The following is a 13100-nucleotide window of genomic DNA, read 5'->3' on the forward strand; positions in this document are numbered from 1 at the left end:
TAGTCAAACTAATGTTTGACTTTTAAAATGGCAAACCAAATAATTTTTTTTTATTTGAAATTTTGGTTATATCACTAATATATATATATATATATATATAATATATATAGACATCCGTACGGTTGGATCGATAAAAAATATTTTTAAAAAAAATCGAAACACCAATTTAGGACTAAACACTAGTTAGTTATACTAGCAAACTGATGTTTGAATGTTAAAATGACAAATCAAATAAAATTATTTTGATATGAATATATATATGTATATATATATATATTGACATCCATACGGTTCGATCGATGAAAAATATTTTTTTAAAAATGGAAACAGCAATTGAGTTGGACTAAGCACTAGTTAGTTGTACCAGTCAAACTGATGTTTGATTGTTAAAATGACAAACCAAATAAAAATATTTTGATCTGAAACTTTGGTTATATCACTAATATATGTATCTGTTGACATTCATACGGTTGGATCGATGAAAAATATTTAAAAAAAAATCGAATCACCAATTTAAGATTAAACGCTAAGTAGTGGAACTAGTCAAACTAATGTTTGACTTTTAAAATGGCAAACCAAATAAATTTATTTTAATTTGAAATTTTGGCTATATCACTAATATATATATATATATATATATATATAGACATCCGTACGGTTGGATCGATAAAAATATTTTTAAAAAAATTGAAACACCAATTCAGGATTAACCACTTGGTAGTTTACTAGTCAAACTAATGTTTGACTTTTAAAATGACAAACCAAATAAAAATATTTTGATCTGAAACTTTGGTTATATCACTAATATATATATATAAATGTCTATGTCATATTGACATCCATATAATTAGATCGATTAAAAATATTTTTAAACAGTTTTGCACTTTCTCTCCTGGCATCAACTCTCACCCCGTTGGTAAGTACTGATTACCAAGTACGCTTTGTGATTCTTTGTTTGCCATTTCCTCTAGAGTAGCTCAAGTAGGAGAGGATCCAAGAGCATGACCGAGGCAGCTTACAGAGAGTTAGAAGCAGGATTAATTATAGAAAGTGCTTGTTTGACAATAGTTGCGACCACCATTTAATAATTATAAAATTTTGGACCTTTGGTTTTCTCTGTGTGTAACAACAATTTTTGCTGTTTTTTTTTAAAATCCGGTTTGTTAAAATTGATCGAATTCGGTTGAATTTATATTACAACAAAAAATAGTTGGAATTAATTTCCGATTGCATACGGTCAAATTTAAAATTTTGGCGGTTTTTTAAATTTTTTCAAAAAATTTAATTGTTTGGGCGGAATTTTTAAATTTTTTCAAAAAATTTAATTATTTTTGCGGGATTTTCAAATTTTAGATGAAAAATTAAATTCGACCGCCCTCAGTCGAATTTTTTCGGTTGAATTTAAGTGGTCGTAAAAATCCGGTCATAATTAGCCGGTCGTATTTAAGTTAAATACGACCGAACTCCTAAATTCGACTCCCTTTATTACAACCGATTCATAATCGGTCGAATTTAGTTAAATTTGAACGCGCGCGGTCGAATTTAGCTAAATTCAACCGATTTTTTCGGTCGAATTTAGCCTTTTTTCTTGTAGTGATTTCTGAAAGTAAATATATAGATTCGTTATTCAATGAAAGGTAGGGGTTGCAAAATGTAAATAACTTTTTTTACAATTAACTTTTTTTACCCGGGTTTCAAACAGTAATAAAGGTGGTGTTCTTTATTGATGAATCTTTCAAAATTAATTAAGTTAACATTACAATAAGAGTATCATTTTTTATGAAGATTATGTAGGTGAGACCTAAAGGCATGAAATCTCTTCTATATATAATAGGAGAATAAGGGGATAAATTTATTAGATTAAAAAGTCTCATTAAAATGACTAATTTACCCCTATATTTTAAATTTATATAAAATAGGTAGTTGTGATGAATCAAACCCAAGTCTCACATTCACAAGCACATCATCTTACCACTACACCACACTATTACTTAAATTTTTTTATCATACACATAATATGTGAGTGTCGTAAATAACGACAATTTATTTAACTTTAAACATGATTACTAATATATGTATAGAGTTAGTTTTGAACAATTGAATTTGAGATATAAAGTTAAGTACAATATATAAACGGATCATTACCTTATTTATTAAATAATTTAGTTTGAAAAGTATGTCTCATATATTTTTAATATATATTTTTAATAAAAAAATAAATTGTACATATAATTAAATTTTTTATATGTTAAAAAAAGATACACTTATATAAATAATATATATATATATATATGTACTACATATTTAGATAAGTTATAATTAGCGTATTTCGATTTATTTCGAATTCAAAATTAGAATTTGACCCATTTTTTAAAAAATACTCGAAATCTGACTAAATGGTCTGCCCGTAAATACCATGTCACTACATAGGTTTAATTTGAATTAAGAGTTTGACGAGGAAATCTTACCAATAAAATTAATATCTTTGGGATCTTTATAGAATCAAGTAAATTGATTTATGTATCAAAATTACTAGCTTCAAAATCAGAATTTTACCCATTTTGAAAAATATTCGCAATTTGAATACCAGACCCGACCGAAAATACATCATCATTATCTAGATTTAATAAATTTAAATTACGAGCTCGACAAGAATATCTTACCAATAAGGATAAATTTTATAATATCTTATATTAATACAAATTAATATTTTTGAGCTCTTTATACGATCAAGTCAATTGATATTATGTATCAAAATTACTATTTTTTATACTATTTTACTTGCTGAACATATATGGACTCCCGTACTGAACTAAAAACAAGGACTCTCAAATATATATATATATATATATATATATATAAGTAACTTGTAAAATTATATAATTCAATATTTTGAAAAATAAAAATTAAATTAAAAATAATAAATTTACAAAAAAAATATTTAGTGTTGGAAAATATTGTACAACTATTTTAAATTATTTGAAAAAAGGTTAAAACTATAATGTATTTTACTATTTGATTTAATCAATGTTATGCTATCTAAATAAAATAATTAATATTAGTCGATATTTTGAAAGGATTAACAAGTTCAACTAATATTTAAAAAACATCAAATTGAAAATATTTAATTTTAGAAAAATAGTATACAATGTTATAAAGTTACCATAAAAAAGAAATATTAGTATCATAAATGAAGGAAACTTTAAAATGATTTGAATGATGATATTAGTACAAATTTATCTTCAGATTCTTGAAAAAAAAACTTCTGAATATCAGTAGTTAGTCTTGACGATATATGAATTATTTTTATGTCAGATCCATGACTAATGCTCTGTTGAGTAAAAATAGATATTGTTTGATTTTCAGTGATACCACGACTACGATATATAAATAATTGTAATTTATTTATTAGATAATTATAACTTTTGAATAATCATAAATACATCTTATCTGAGTAATTTACTGAATAACAATTAGATATATACATGACCAAGATATCTAGAATATAAGTAAACGAGACCAACATAATTTACTCAAAAATATAATAAATAATAATTTATATACATAAACACACATGTGGACTTTATCTTAACCAATATTAAAAGATTTAATTTTGATGTTGTATTTTAGAGTTATTGATATATGTACTATAAGAAAATAACAAAAGTTTTTTATGTTCTGAAAATAAGAATGATAAATTAAATTTAATTTTTTTTCAATGTGTTAAAAACTAAATAGATTATGTCACTTTTAATTTATGAATTGACAATAATCTGACATCTTATAAAATTAACTTTGTATAATGGAGATGATTAAAGCTAAATACATGGTCGAGATCAACTTTAGTTAATGAATTAACACATTAGCAATTAGCAATGATATTAAATTAACATAAATGTTGAATTAAAGAAATAATATCTTTCTTAAAAAATAAACTTATATTAATTAAACTGTAAATTCTACTTTGTTGAATACTACGCTTGCAGCTCTTGACCACTTCTATTAATGTTTTTGAGTTTTGGTCAAATAAACATATTGACAATATTTGATTGATTAATTATAATTTACTCAAAAAATATACATATATGTTAAATTTTAGTTTCTTTTTCTAAACATATTGACAATATTTGATTGATTAATTATAATTTTTTTCTTTTACACGTAAAGTACAGTGACTACCCTGTTTGTATTTATTTAATAAATACAAATTACACGACACAAATAAGAAAATATGTATCATAGTTAATGAGATATATTTAAAAACGTTATGAACGTTATTAATGTTTTACATGAAATCATACACATTGATAGATACTCAACTTGTATTTCATATTTTTAGACGTTATACAATTTTTATCAATAAGAAAACAATTAAAAATTTTACTAATATAATTGTATGATGTACAAAAAAATCTAGAAAATGACCCGTGTCTCGCACGGGTTATTATGCTAGTTAAATTCTCATATGTGACATGAGAATTTCAAGTAGTTTTTTTTTTAGAATTGAGAAAGACCTAATATCTATATCTCTCCGTACAGCACGTATTAAGAATACTAGTATAAAATGCCTACGAATGCACGGTTATTTTTATCATATATATTGTAAATTCTAATTTTGATTATACCTCTTAAAGAATATTAATTTTTTTATAATTTTAATATGTTTCCGTTCTAATTCGATAAAATTTTAACCTTAAGTCATATAATTGAAATTGAAGATTAAAAGGGAATACACATTCTGCAAAAGTTTTTAAACAAAATATAATTTTGGTTTAATTAATTGACTTTAATAAAATAATGTATATAATTTTTATAAATTTATAAATAAGGATAATTAGATAAATTCAGCGTGTACCAAAAAATACAGGTACCGTACCAAAATTTCTAATATTTCGTTTTTTATATAATAGTAAATTAATATATACTAGTATATAAACCGTGCGATACACAGTTGCTTTTATCATATATATATTATAAATTATATTTTTTTATCGTAGCTAACATACAGCCGCTACCCTTCGGGTGCGCACTGAGTAAACCCTACGGGCTCACACAATAGCATGCAGCTGTCAAATAATACTAATTTTTTTTATAATTTTAATATGTTGCCGGCAAGATTCGAACCTTATATCTCTTAAATAATACTAATTTTTAAGAATAAATCTAACGGTCAACAACGATCGACAACCAAATTTTCAATTTTTCGTCTTTAATATAATAATATAGATAGAAATATAATATAAGTTTCCTATTTTAAATATAATGAAACTGATAGCCGATTAATTTTTGGTGTCATGTTTTAAATATAATATGAAATGTCATAATATAAGTGTCCTATTTTAAATATAATAGAATTGATAGGCGACTAATGTTAGAAGTCTTGTTTTAAATATAATATTAAGTGTCCTATTCTAAATATAATAAATATAATAGAACGACCAACAACTAACAACCAACAACCAAATTTTTAATGTTTCGTTTTTAATATAATAATAGTATAGATTAGGGCTGTACAAACAAACCGCTCAACCGCATCCAACCGCTGAACCGCTCGCAACCGAACCGCATTTGCGGATAATCACGGAACGCGGATTGGTTGTGAATTTAAATTTTAAAAATCGCTCATTCGCGGTTTGGATGCGGTTTTAAGTTTTTGAAAATCGCAAAATCGCAACTGCAACCGCAACTCGCAACATATATTTATAATAAAATATATTTCCAAAAATGTTGTTGATATCATAAAAATTAATAAGTATACACATTTATCAACTAATCTTAGGTTAATGTTAAGAATTCGTTCATAAAATTCACAATTATTATAAGATATATAACCAAACAAATAAAAAATATAATCAAAATTTAATTTTTTTTATCCTTTTCTTTTTTCATTTCTCTCGCCTCCAAAATTTTGTATGTTTTTAATATGTTTACTCCACACGGAGCATTAGTTTATATTTTATTTTTGAATGTAATTTATCACGTAACTTAAACTTCAATTTATTAATATTTCGAATTTATTTTTTTGTAAATTATTAATTATTTTAAAATAAGTGGTTGAACCGCAAACCGATCCGTAATAACCGCAAATTCGCAACCGCAAATGACGCGGTTAATCGCAACCGCATTTGCGGTTGATGACAATTTTTTAAAACCGCTCTTCGCGGTTTGGTTCGACTTTTACCCCAAAACCGATCCGATCCGCACCGCGTACACCCCTAGTATAGATAGATATGGAGACTGGATGAAGGAGCCATGCCAAATCTCTCTTACCTAAGAATTTATAAATGCGAAAATTTGGCGATGCTACCTCAAGGATTGAGATACCTTGCTGCCTTAGAATTTCTCTATATTGTTAATATGCCGCACACAATTATAAATACAATCATGGTCATAGATGGTGTGGAGAAGATTTTTACAAGGTTCGTCGCATCCCTAATGTATTCCTCCACCCGTACTGAACCGATGGGAAATTGGTTTCTGTACTAACGAATGTAGTAGATAATGTTTTGTGTTTGTGAGTGCTATTTGAGGCCGGATAAGTGTTTTGTCTTGAGACTTTTATATACATTTTATCAAATGATTGTTTTCTGCTGCTAATTTAGTATCGGATGAAGTGTTTGGATGATGTAGAGGTAGAAAAAGGCAAGGGTGAAAAAGTTTTCTTAACGGACTCTACTGATCCTACACATGAGCTGTGAGACACGATACTAACTGCCCCTAAAAGTTGTACACCAGCTTGTATTGCACATTCCCAGAGTAGCGTAATGCAGAATCTGAAGATGCAAGATCATGTAGATCCATCACAAGGTGAATGTGCGAAGACAGAAGACACTCTCTGCAACACATAACAAATGCAGGAGCCAGAATGTCGTATAACCGCAGGCTGTACCAGCACCACACAGATTAAAAACAGTAATATCATACCGCCAGCTCTGTCCCTAGTGGTTCCACGTTCATAAAATCGAACAACTCAGGATTATAATCTTGAAAATTGGTATTTTTCTTATATAAATGAGCTACAAATAAGTAAATAACTCGTTCACCTCACTTTCTAAATTGAAGACATACGTAATCATTTTGATAACAATACAGTATAAAATTATTATTTAGCCAAAAATACTTAAGACCTTCAAAAATGCTTAGCCATTGTGAAGTGGACAAGGAAGCAAAGACAAAAATATCACACAAGTGGGAAATGTGTAACAAAATTTGTCAACCCAAGAACTCAAGTCTCTAAAACAACTTAATTATCCAATCAAACACTTTATTAATCATAAGTAAACAAGAAATCAAGTATGTTCATACAAAAGCTTATCATCAGTTCATCAAGAAATCAATAACTAGTTTTGGTCATTAGCCAACACCGGAAAAGAAAAGGCTGGAACGTGAGTACTAGCTCGAGGTGATCTTGGTGGCAACTCCGAAATTTGTTTACCATCACGATCATAATAAATCACACCAGAGAACTCATGCGGCTGGCATTTTTCTCCCATCAGTATATCCTTCTGCCACAACCCTCCTTCTCCAAACCCCTCCTCTTCTAACAATTTTTCGCCTTTCGATGACTGATCATCGTCGCCATCACCGCTCTTTTTCTGGTACATCAAGAAAGGAGTAATAGCCTTATTGCTTATACTTGTAATGAACTTCTTTGGAGACCTCAGAGGTGACTTTGGAACCACTTCTTGATCATAATTTCCTTGCTTGCTATGAGGCGAAGACTGATCATGATCTTTGGTTATTGAATTAGCAGAGCAATTTCTCGAAACTCGTCGTGCATGCTTGGCGCATAACGTAGCTACCATCGAAGCAGACACAAATAAGCCGATTGCTAGCCCTACGGAACTGTCCAAGTGATGATCACCTACTTGTATTTGTAACGGACGAACCATTTTGTAAAAATGGTCTTAGACTAGCTTGTTAATATATATGCTATTAAGGAAAAAGTGCAAGGGTAGGGTTAGATATTATATATAATCATGTTGGGGCATTTATCTCATATCGATTTTAGAGCAACTGATTACTCGTATTACTTATGTCATCTGCTAGAAGGTAGGAATGGACATGCAAGTATTTAAATGATTGTTGTCATTGTAATCTATATAAGCATGGTTAAGACTTGGTTAACACGCGGATATGTCATATTCTTGAAAAGTGAAGAGTTATTAGAAGGAATATAGTGTAGAAAATAAAGTGTGAACGCAAGTATTAGACACTGGCCGCATAAAAAAATTGTAGATGGAGCCGTGGATACGGTGGTTGAGTCAATGGGGGCTGTTTTGGAGGCATTGAGCTAGCTAAGAAACAAACATGAAAGCTGAAACTCATTGACCATTTTGTAAAGAGTAGGCCATTCCACTGTTTGCAGCTTCTTTTGAAGTTGATTGACTGTGTTTTGTGCATAGTTGCTTCCGTTTCCACTGTTTTGCAAATTGTCGAAGTAGAGCCCCACATAGCTTTGAACCAGTCCACTATCACCAGTTTACTAATGAGTTTCTGGTCAATGTTTTCCATAGAACTCAATATTTGTACAAATTTCGTACCATGCACAATTAACTAAAATTAAATAAAAACTAAAGCCGCCTCCCTCCTCTATCCCTTCTCCTAGGGTTTTGTCAATTTTCAAGTAAATCGAGGGGTTTCTACTGGGTTTCTCCAGTGGAAAGCCCCAATCCCTTCATTTTTTACTCTCGTTTATTTCTTTTCAATAAAACCCAATTTTTTTTGGGTATTTGTGTGTCTCTCCTCTTGGAGTGTGTATCTGTGTCTCCTTTTGGAGTGTTTGTTATGTTTTTGTTTAGTCATGCTTGGGTTAATCTGACTACTTTGAAAATGATTTATGTGGTTTTGTGGGAGATCTGTTTTCCGTGCATTAAATTTGGGCCGGTGCCGATTATTACAAGAGCTTACTTTTCACAACTAAAATGTGTTCATCTTTTGAGATCCTTCACTCTCGGCTTGTCTATAGCTGGTTTTTGGCATGTAGATAGCTTGAGTGCTTCTGAACATTGGGCTACAGGTGGTGCGTATGTGAAAGTCATTTGTGATATTACTAGTTCCAGAATTGATGCATGTATGATCGATCAGGAAGCCATTTTAATCTTTTTTCATTCAAAGAATCGTGAGATTCATTATGTTAAACAGTCTGAAAACATAAGCGACTATTTGCTTAGCTCGTTTATTTGTTTAATCCTGACTGTGTTTTTTTCGATGGGAGTTTTGTTCCTATTGAAATTAAGTTGTAATTTTGGTTGATGCAATTTATAAAAAGCATTTTGTCAAAAAAAAATTAAATAAAACTATTAGGAATATGTTCATGTCACTTAATTTAATACTAGTCCGATTTTTGTCTTTAGCCAATCTTTTGACCATGGTACAATGCAGTTACAGAGTCGCATGCGACGAAGTTGCTACCTTTAAATTTCTTAATAAAATTTCATGACAGGGGTTAGGTAAAAAAATATATTGCATATAAATTCAAAGTCAACGGAAGTATTTATCATGTCAAATTGTGTTTGGGCAAAAATTTAAATTAGTTAAAGGATTGTCTAAGAAATTCATAAATAAGTTTTAATTTATACCGTTTAAGTTTCTATTCATACTTAAATTACAAGATTATTCGAAACAAAATTGATAGTTTTACTGAGAAATTAAGTATAGACCTGTAATCAAAATATTTAGTATATAAAAGTTGGATCTTAAATAACATTAAAAACTTATTTATCAATTTCATTGTTTAATTCAAGAGTAATTTGCAGTTTGTAACCCACTTTTCTTTTCATTTTTGCGATTTGGGTCTACATTATTTTCTGTCAACTTACACCCTATAAAATTAATTTCGCTTCTATTTGCACCCATTGACAACTTTCCATCCAAAATGACCGTTAACTTTAACGGAATCGGGGGCATTTCTGTAAATTACTAATTAAAACAAAAGAAAATAAGAGTAATTGACATTTTGTAACTCATTTTTTTGGACGTTTTTTCAATTGGGCTCTATATTATGTTTTCTTTCAAATTGTACCTTTAACTTTGAATTTCGCTTTGTTTTGCACCCCTGGACCGTTTTTAACTTTAATATCAGGGATAAAATTGGAAATTACTGATCTCCAAGAACAAATCGCCGGATCCTTAGATTTTCCAGTCCAAACCAACAAATAAATACATGAATCGATTGCAAATCGCCGGATCCTTAGATTTTCCAGTCCAAAAAATATTTCGGTCCGGACGGAATAAACTGAATAGACCAAATCATAAATATTATAATTTTATATTATATATTTTACATATATCTTAAAAATTATAATCATAATTTTTAATTTGTAATTATATTTATACACTCTTAGAACTCTACATATCACCTTACTTTAATTATATTTTAGATTTCATATTTTTTTGTTTGAAATTTTTAATACAAATTTATTATTTTAAAAAAATTCAGTATGTTCGGTCCAAAACCGGACCAAACCCAATTATTTCGATTCGGTTTGGTCCGGTTCATAATATAATCCGGTCCGGTTCGGTCCAGGAAAAAATGATAATTCATTTTTTCGATCTATTTGGTCTGGTTTTGGACCGAACGAACTGAATGCTCAGCCTCATTTACAAATAACAAGCAAAGACTATCTGTAATATCAAATTTCATGAAATATACCCGAAAATCAAACCTCAATTCGAAATAAGAATCCTATAATCTAGTTTAATTTTTTATTATAGGGAATATGGATCGGCCTATTAAATATTCGCTCCATTTATAATTGGATTCTTTTTATCGGATCGAATCCTAGATCGAATATTTAATATGTCGATTCATATCCGCAAAAACAAAAATTAAATTATTATTTCAAATTGGGGGTTTGATTTTCAGACAATTTTCATAAAATTTGATATTACATGTAGCTTTTTCTTGTTATTTGTAATTGATTCATGTATTTATTTGTAGGTTTGGATTGGGAAATCAAAGGATCCGGCGATTTATTTTTGGAGACCAGAAATTTCCGATGTTACCCTTGATATAAAAGTTAAAAACGGTTCAGGGGTGTAAAATAAAGCGAAATTCAAAGTTAAAGGTGCAACTTGCAAGGAAAAATATAATATAGACCCGAATTGAAAAAACGCCCAAAGAAATGGGTTATAAAGTGCCAATTACTCTTATTTTCTTATGTTTTAATTAGTAATTTACTGAAATGCCCCCGCTTCCGTTAAAGTTAACGGTTATCTTGGATGGAAAGTCATCAGTGGGGTGCAAATAAAAGCGAAATTAATTTTATGGGGTGCATGTTGACAGAGAAAATAATGTAGACCCAAATCACAAAAATGAAAATAAAAGTGGGTTACAAACTGCCAATTACTCTTAATTCAACTACTATATTTTCAATGAAAAATCAAAATACTCATAAAAAGTAAGACAGTAGTTCAATTGTTTAATTCACATGTCGAATGCGTATTCACTCTGTCTACAGTATTCGATCAATATAGATAGTGAATATACATGTTAAAAATTTGAATTTTGGACATTATTTCCTATATTGTTTATTTTTTAAATTAGGTAACAATTGCCTTATGAAATCAAAAAAATCCTATGATTTGATCATTTATGTTGATTTTAAATTAAAATTGGATCCCATTCAAAAGCATAAATTTAGTGACTCGGTGGAACAGTAAAAGAAACGATCAGCTTGTGAACAACTTGAACTAGGCGTTACATTTTTTTATGCGATAGTTAAGCTTGGATTGGTCCAGCCCATCGGAACACAAAGTTAAGCTCAACTCCATAAAATTCAGTACGGTGACCGGTGACGTATACTTAAAATTATTAGGGGTTGTTTGTTTCAAGATGTGGTATCGGGTTAGAATTAGGAATCGGGTGAAAGTGGTATGGGTATTATGTTAGGTCACACAACACTATAGAACGGGGTTGAATATAGTGTTTTTACAATCAAATCGATTTCAACACAAGTATGTAACAAAGATCAAGTATATTCAAATAAACTCTGTTACAATAGAACTGTTGTTCTCTCTCAGTGATGAACAATATCACTAGGAGCTTCTAGGTTACAATATATAATCTTCTCGATAATGATAACACTTATAGTGTAAACCCTAAGCTGTGTTTATATAGTACACAATTATATGATATCTTCTAATTGATATAGAATATAATTATATCTCCTAAAATATATCAATCAGATATCTTCTACAAGTCTTCTAGTCTTCTAACTCTTCATGCATATCTTCTTTTGTTTTAGTCCAGATCTTCTCCTGTAAATCAGCCACATTTCTTATCTGAAGTCTTTCCGCACTTAAGTCCTGATATATATCTTCTGAAGCCTTAAGTTCTGATGTTAAGTTCTGATTTCAGTAAGTTCTGATTTCCAGTAAGTCCTGATAAGTACTGTTGTTAAGTTCTGAAAATTAAACACAAATCATATTAGACATGACATCTCAAATATATCTAACAATCTCCCCTAACTTGTAAATTATGAAAAATATACAAGTTAATAGATTTGTTGATGTCAAAAACATTTAAGTACAAATGCAATAAGAGTTTATTTAGACAATTAACTAAACTTACAGTCCTTGTAGCTTTTACCAATCTCACTGAGTCAATCTGAATCCAAAGTGATTCTTGACTAAGTTTGATATCGGCTTTTCTTCTTTATTCCTCAGGACTTGAGCTATTGTAGCTTTGACTTGCTTCAATTCTTCATTCTGACTTCCAATCTGGTAGATTGTAATCCTAAGTGCTGTGATATGGTTTCTTTCCAAACCATCATCAAGTCTGATCACCCTTGGATGAGAAGAGTCTTCATTGTAGCACACACATTTCTCTTTTAGAATGACTTCAAGTTTAGTAGAATCATTCTTCATTGGAATTTCACTTTCATCATCTTCAACTATATTAGGAATGAATTCTGTAACCCTTGAACCAAAAATTCTTGCTTTATCTCTTATGGTCTTCATAATGAAATTTGACCATCTCCTGGTAATCTCAGACTTTATCTCTAAAAGATAATGAAAGAATTGAAGTTCTTTCAGAGATTTGTTCAGCACATCTGATTCTGACATTTGATATGTTCTTCCATCTTCAAGAAATAAAA

At 29.4% G+C, this 13100-nt stretch overlaps 1 protein-coding gene across 1 annotated transcript; it reads right to left on the reverse strand.

Moving 5' to 3' along the window:
* Positions 1 to 7247: 7247 nt before the first annotated feature.
* LOC141673926 (uncharacterized) lies at positions 7248 to 8073 on the reverse strand. Its single transcript, XM_074480655.1, has one exon. The coding sequence runs from the start codon at positions 7890 to 7892 to the stop codon at positions 7341 to 7343; it is 552 nt and encodes a 183-aa protein (XP_074336756.1). The 5' UTR covers positions 7893 to 8073; the 3' UTR covers positions 7248 to 7340.
* Positions 8074 to 13100: the final 5027 nt, after the last annotated feature.

Source organism: Apium graveolens, chromosome 1 (assembly GCF_009905375.1).
Source record: "Apium graveolens cultivar Ventura chromosome 1, ASM990537v1, whole genome shotgun sequence".
NCBI lineage: Eukaryota > Viridiplantae > Streptophyta > Magnoliopsida > Apiales > Apiaceae > Apium > Apium graveolens.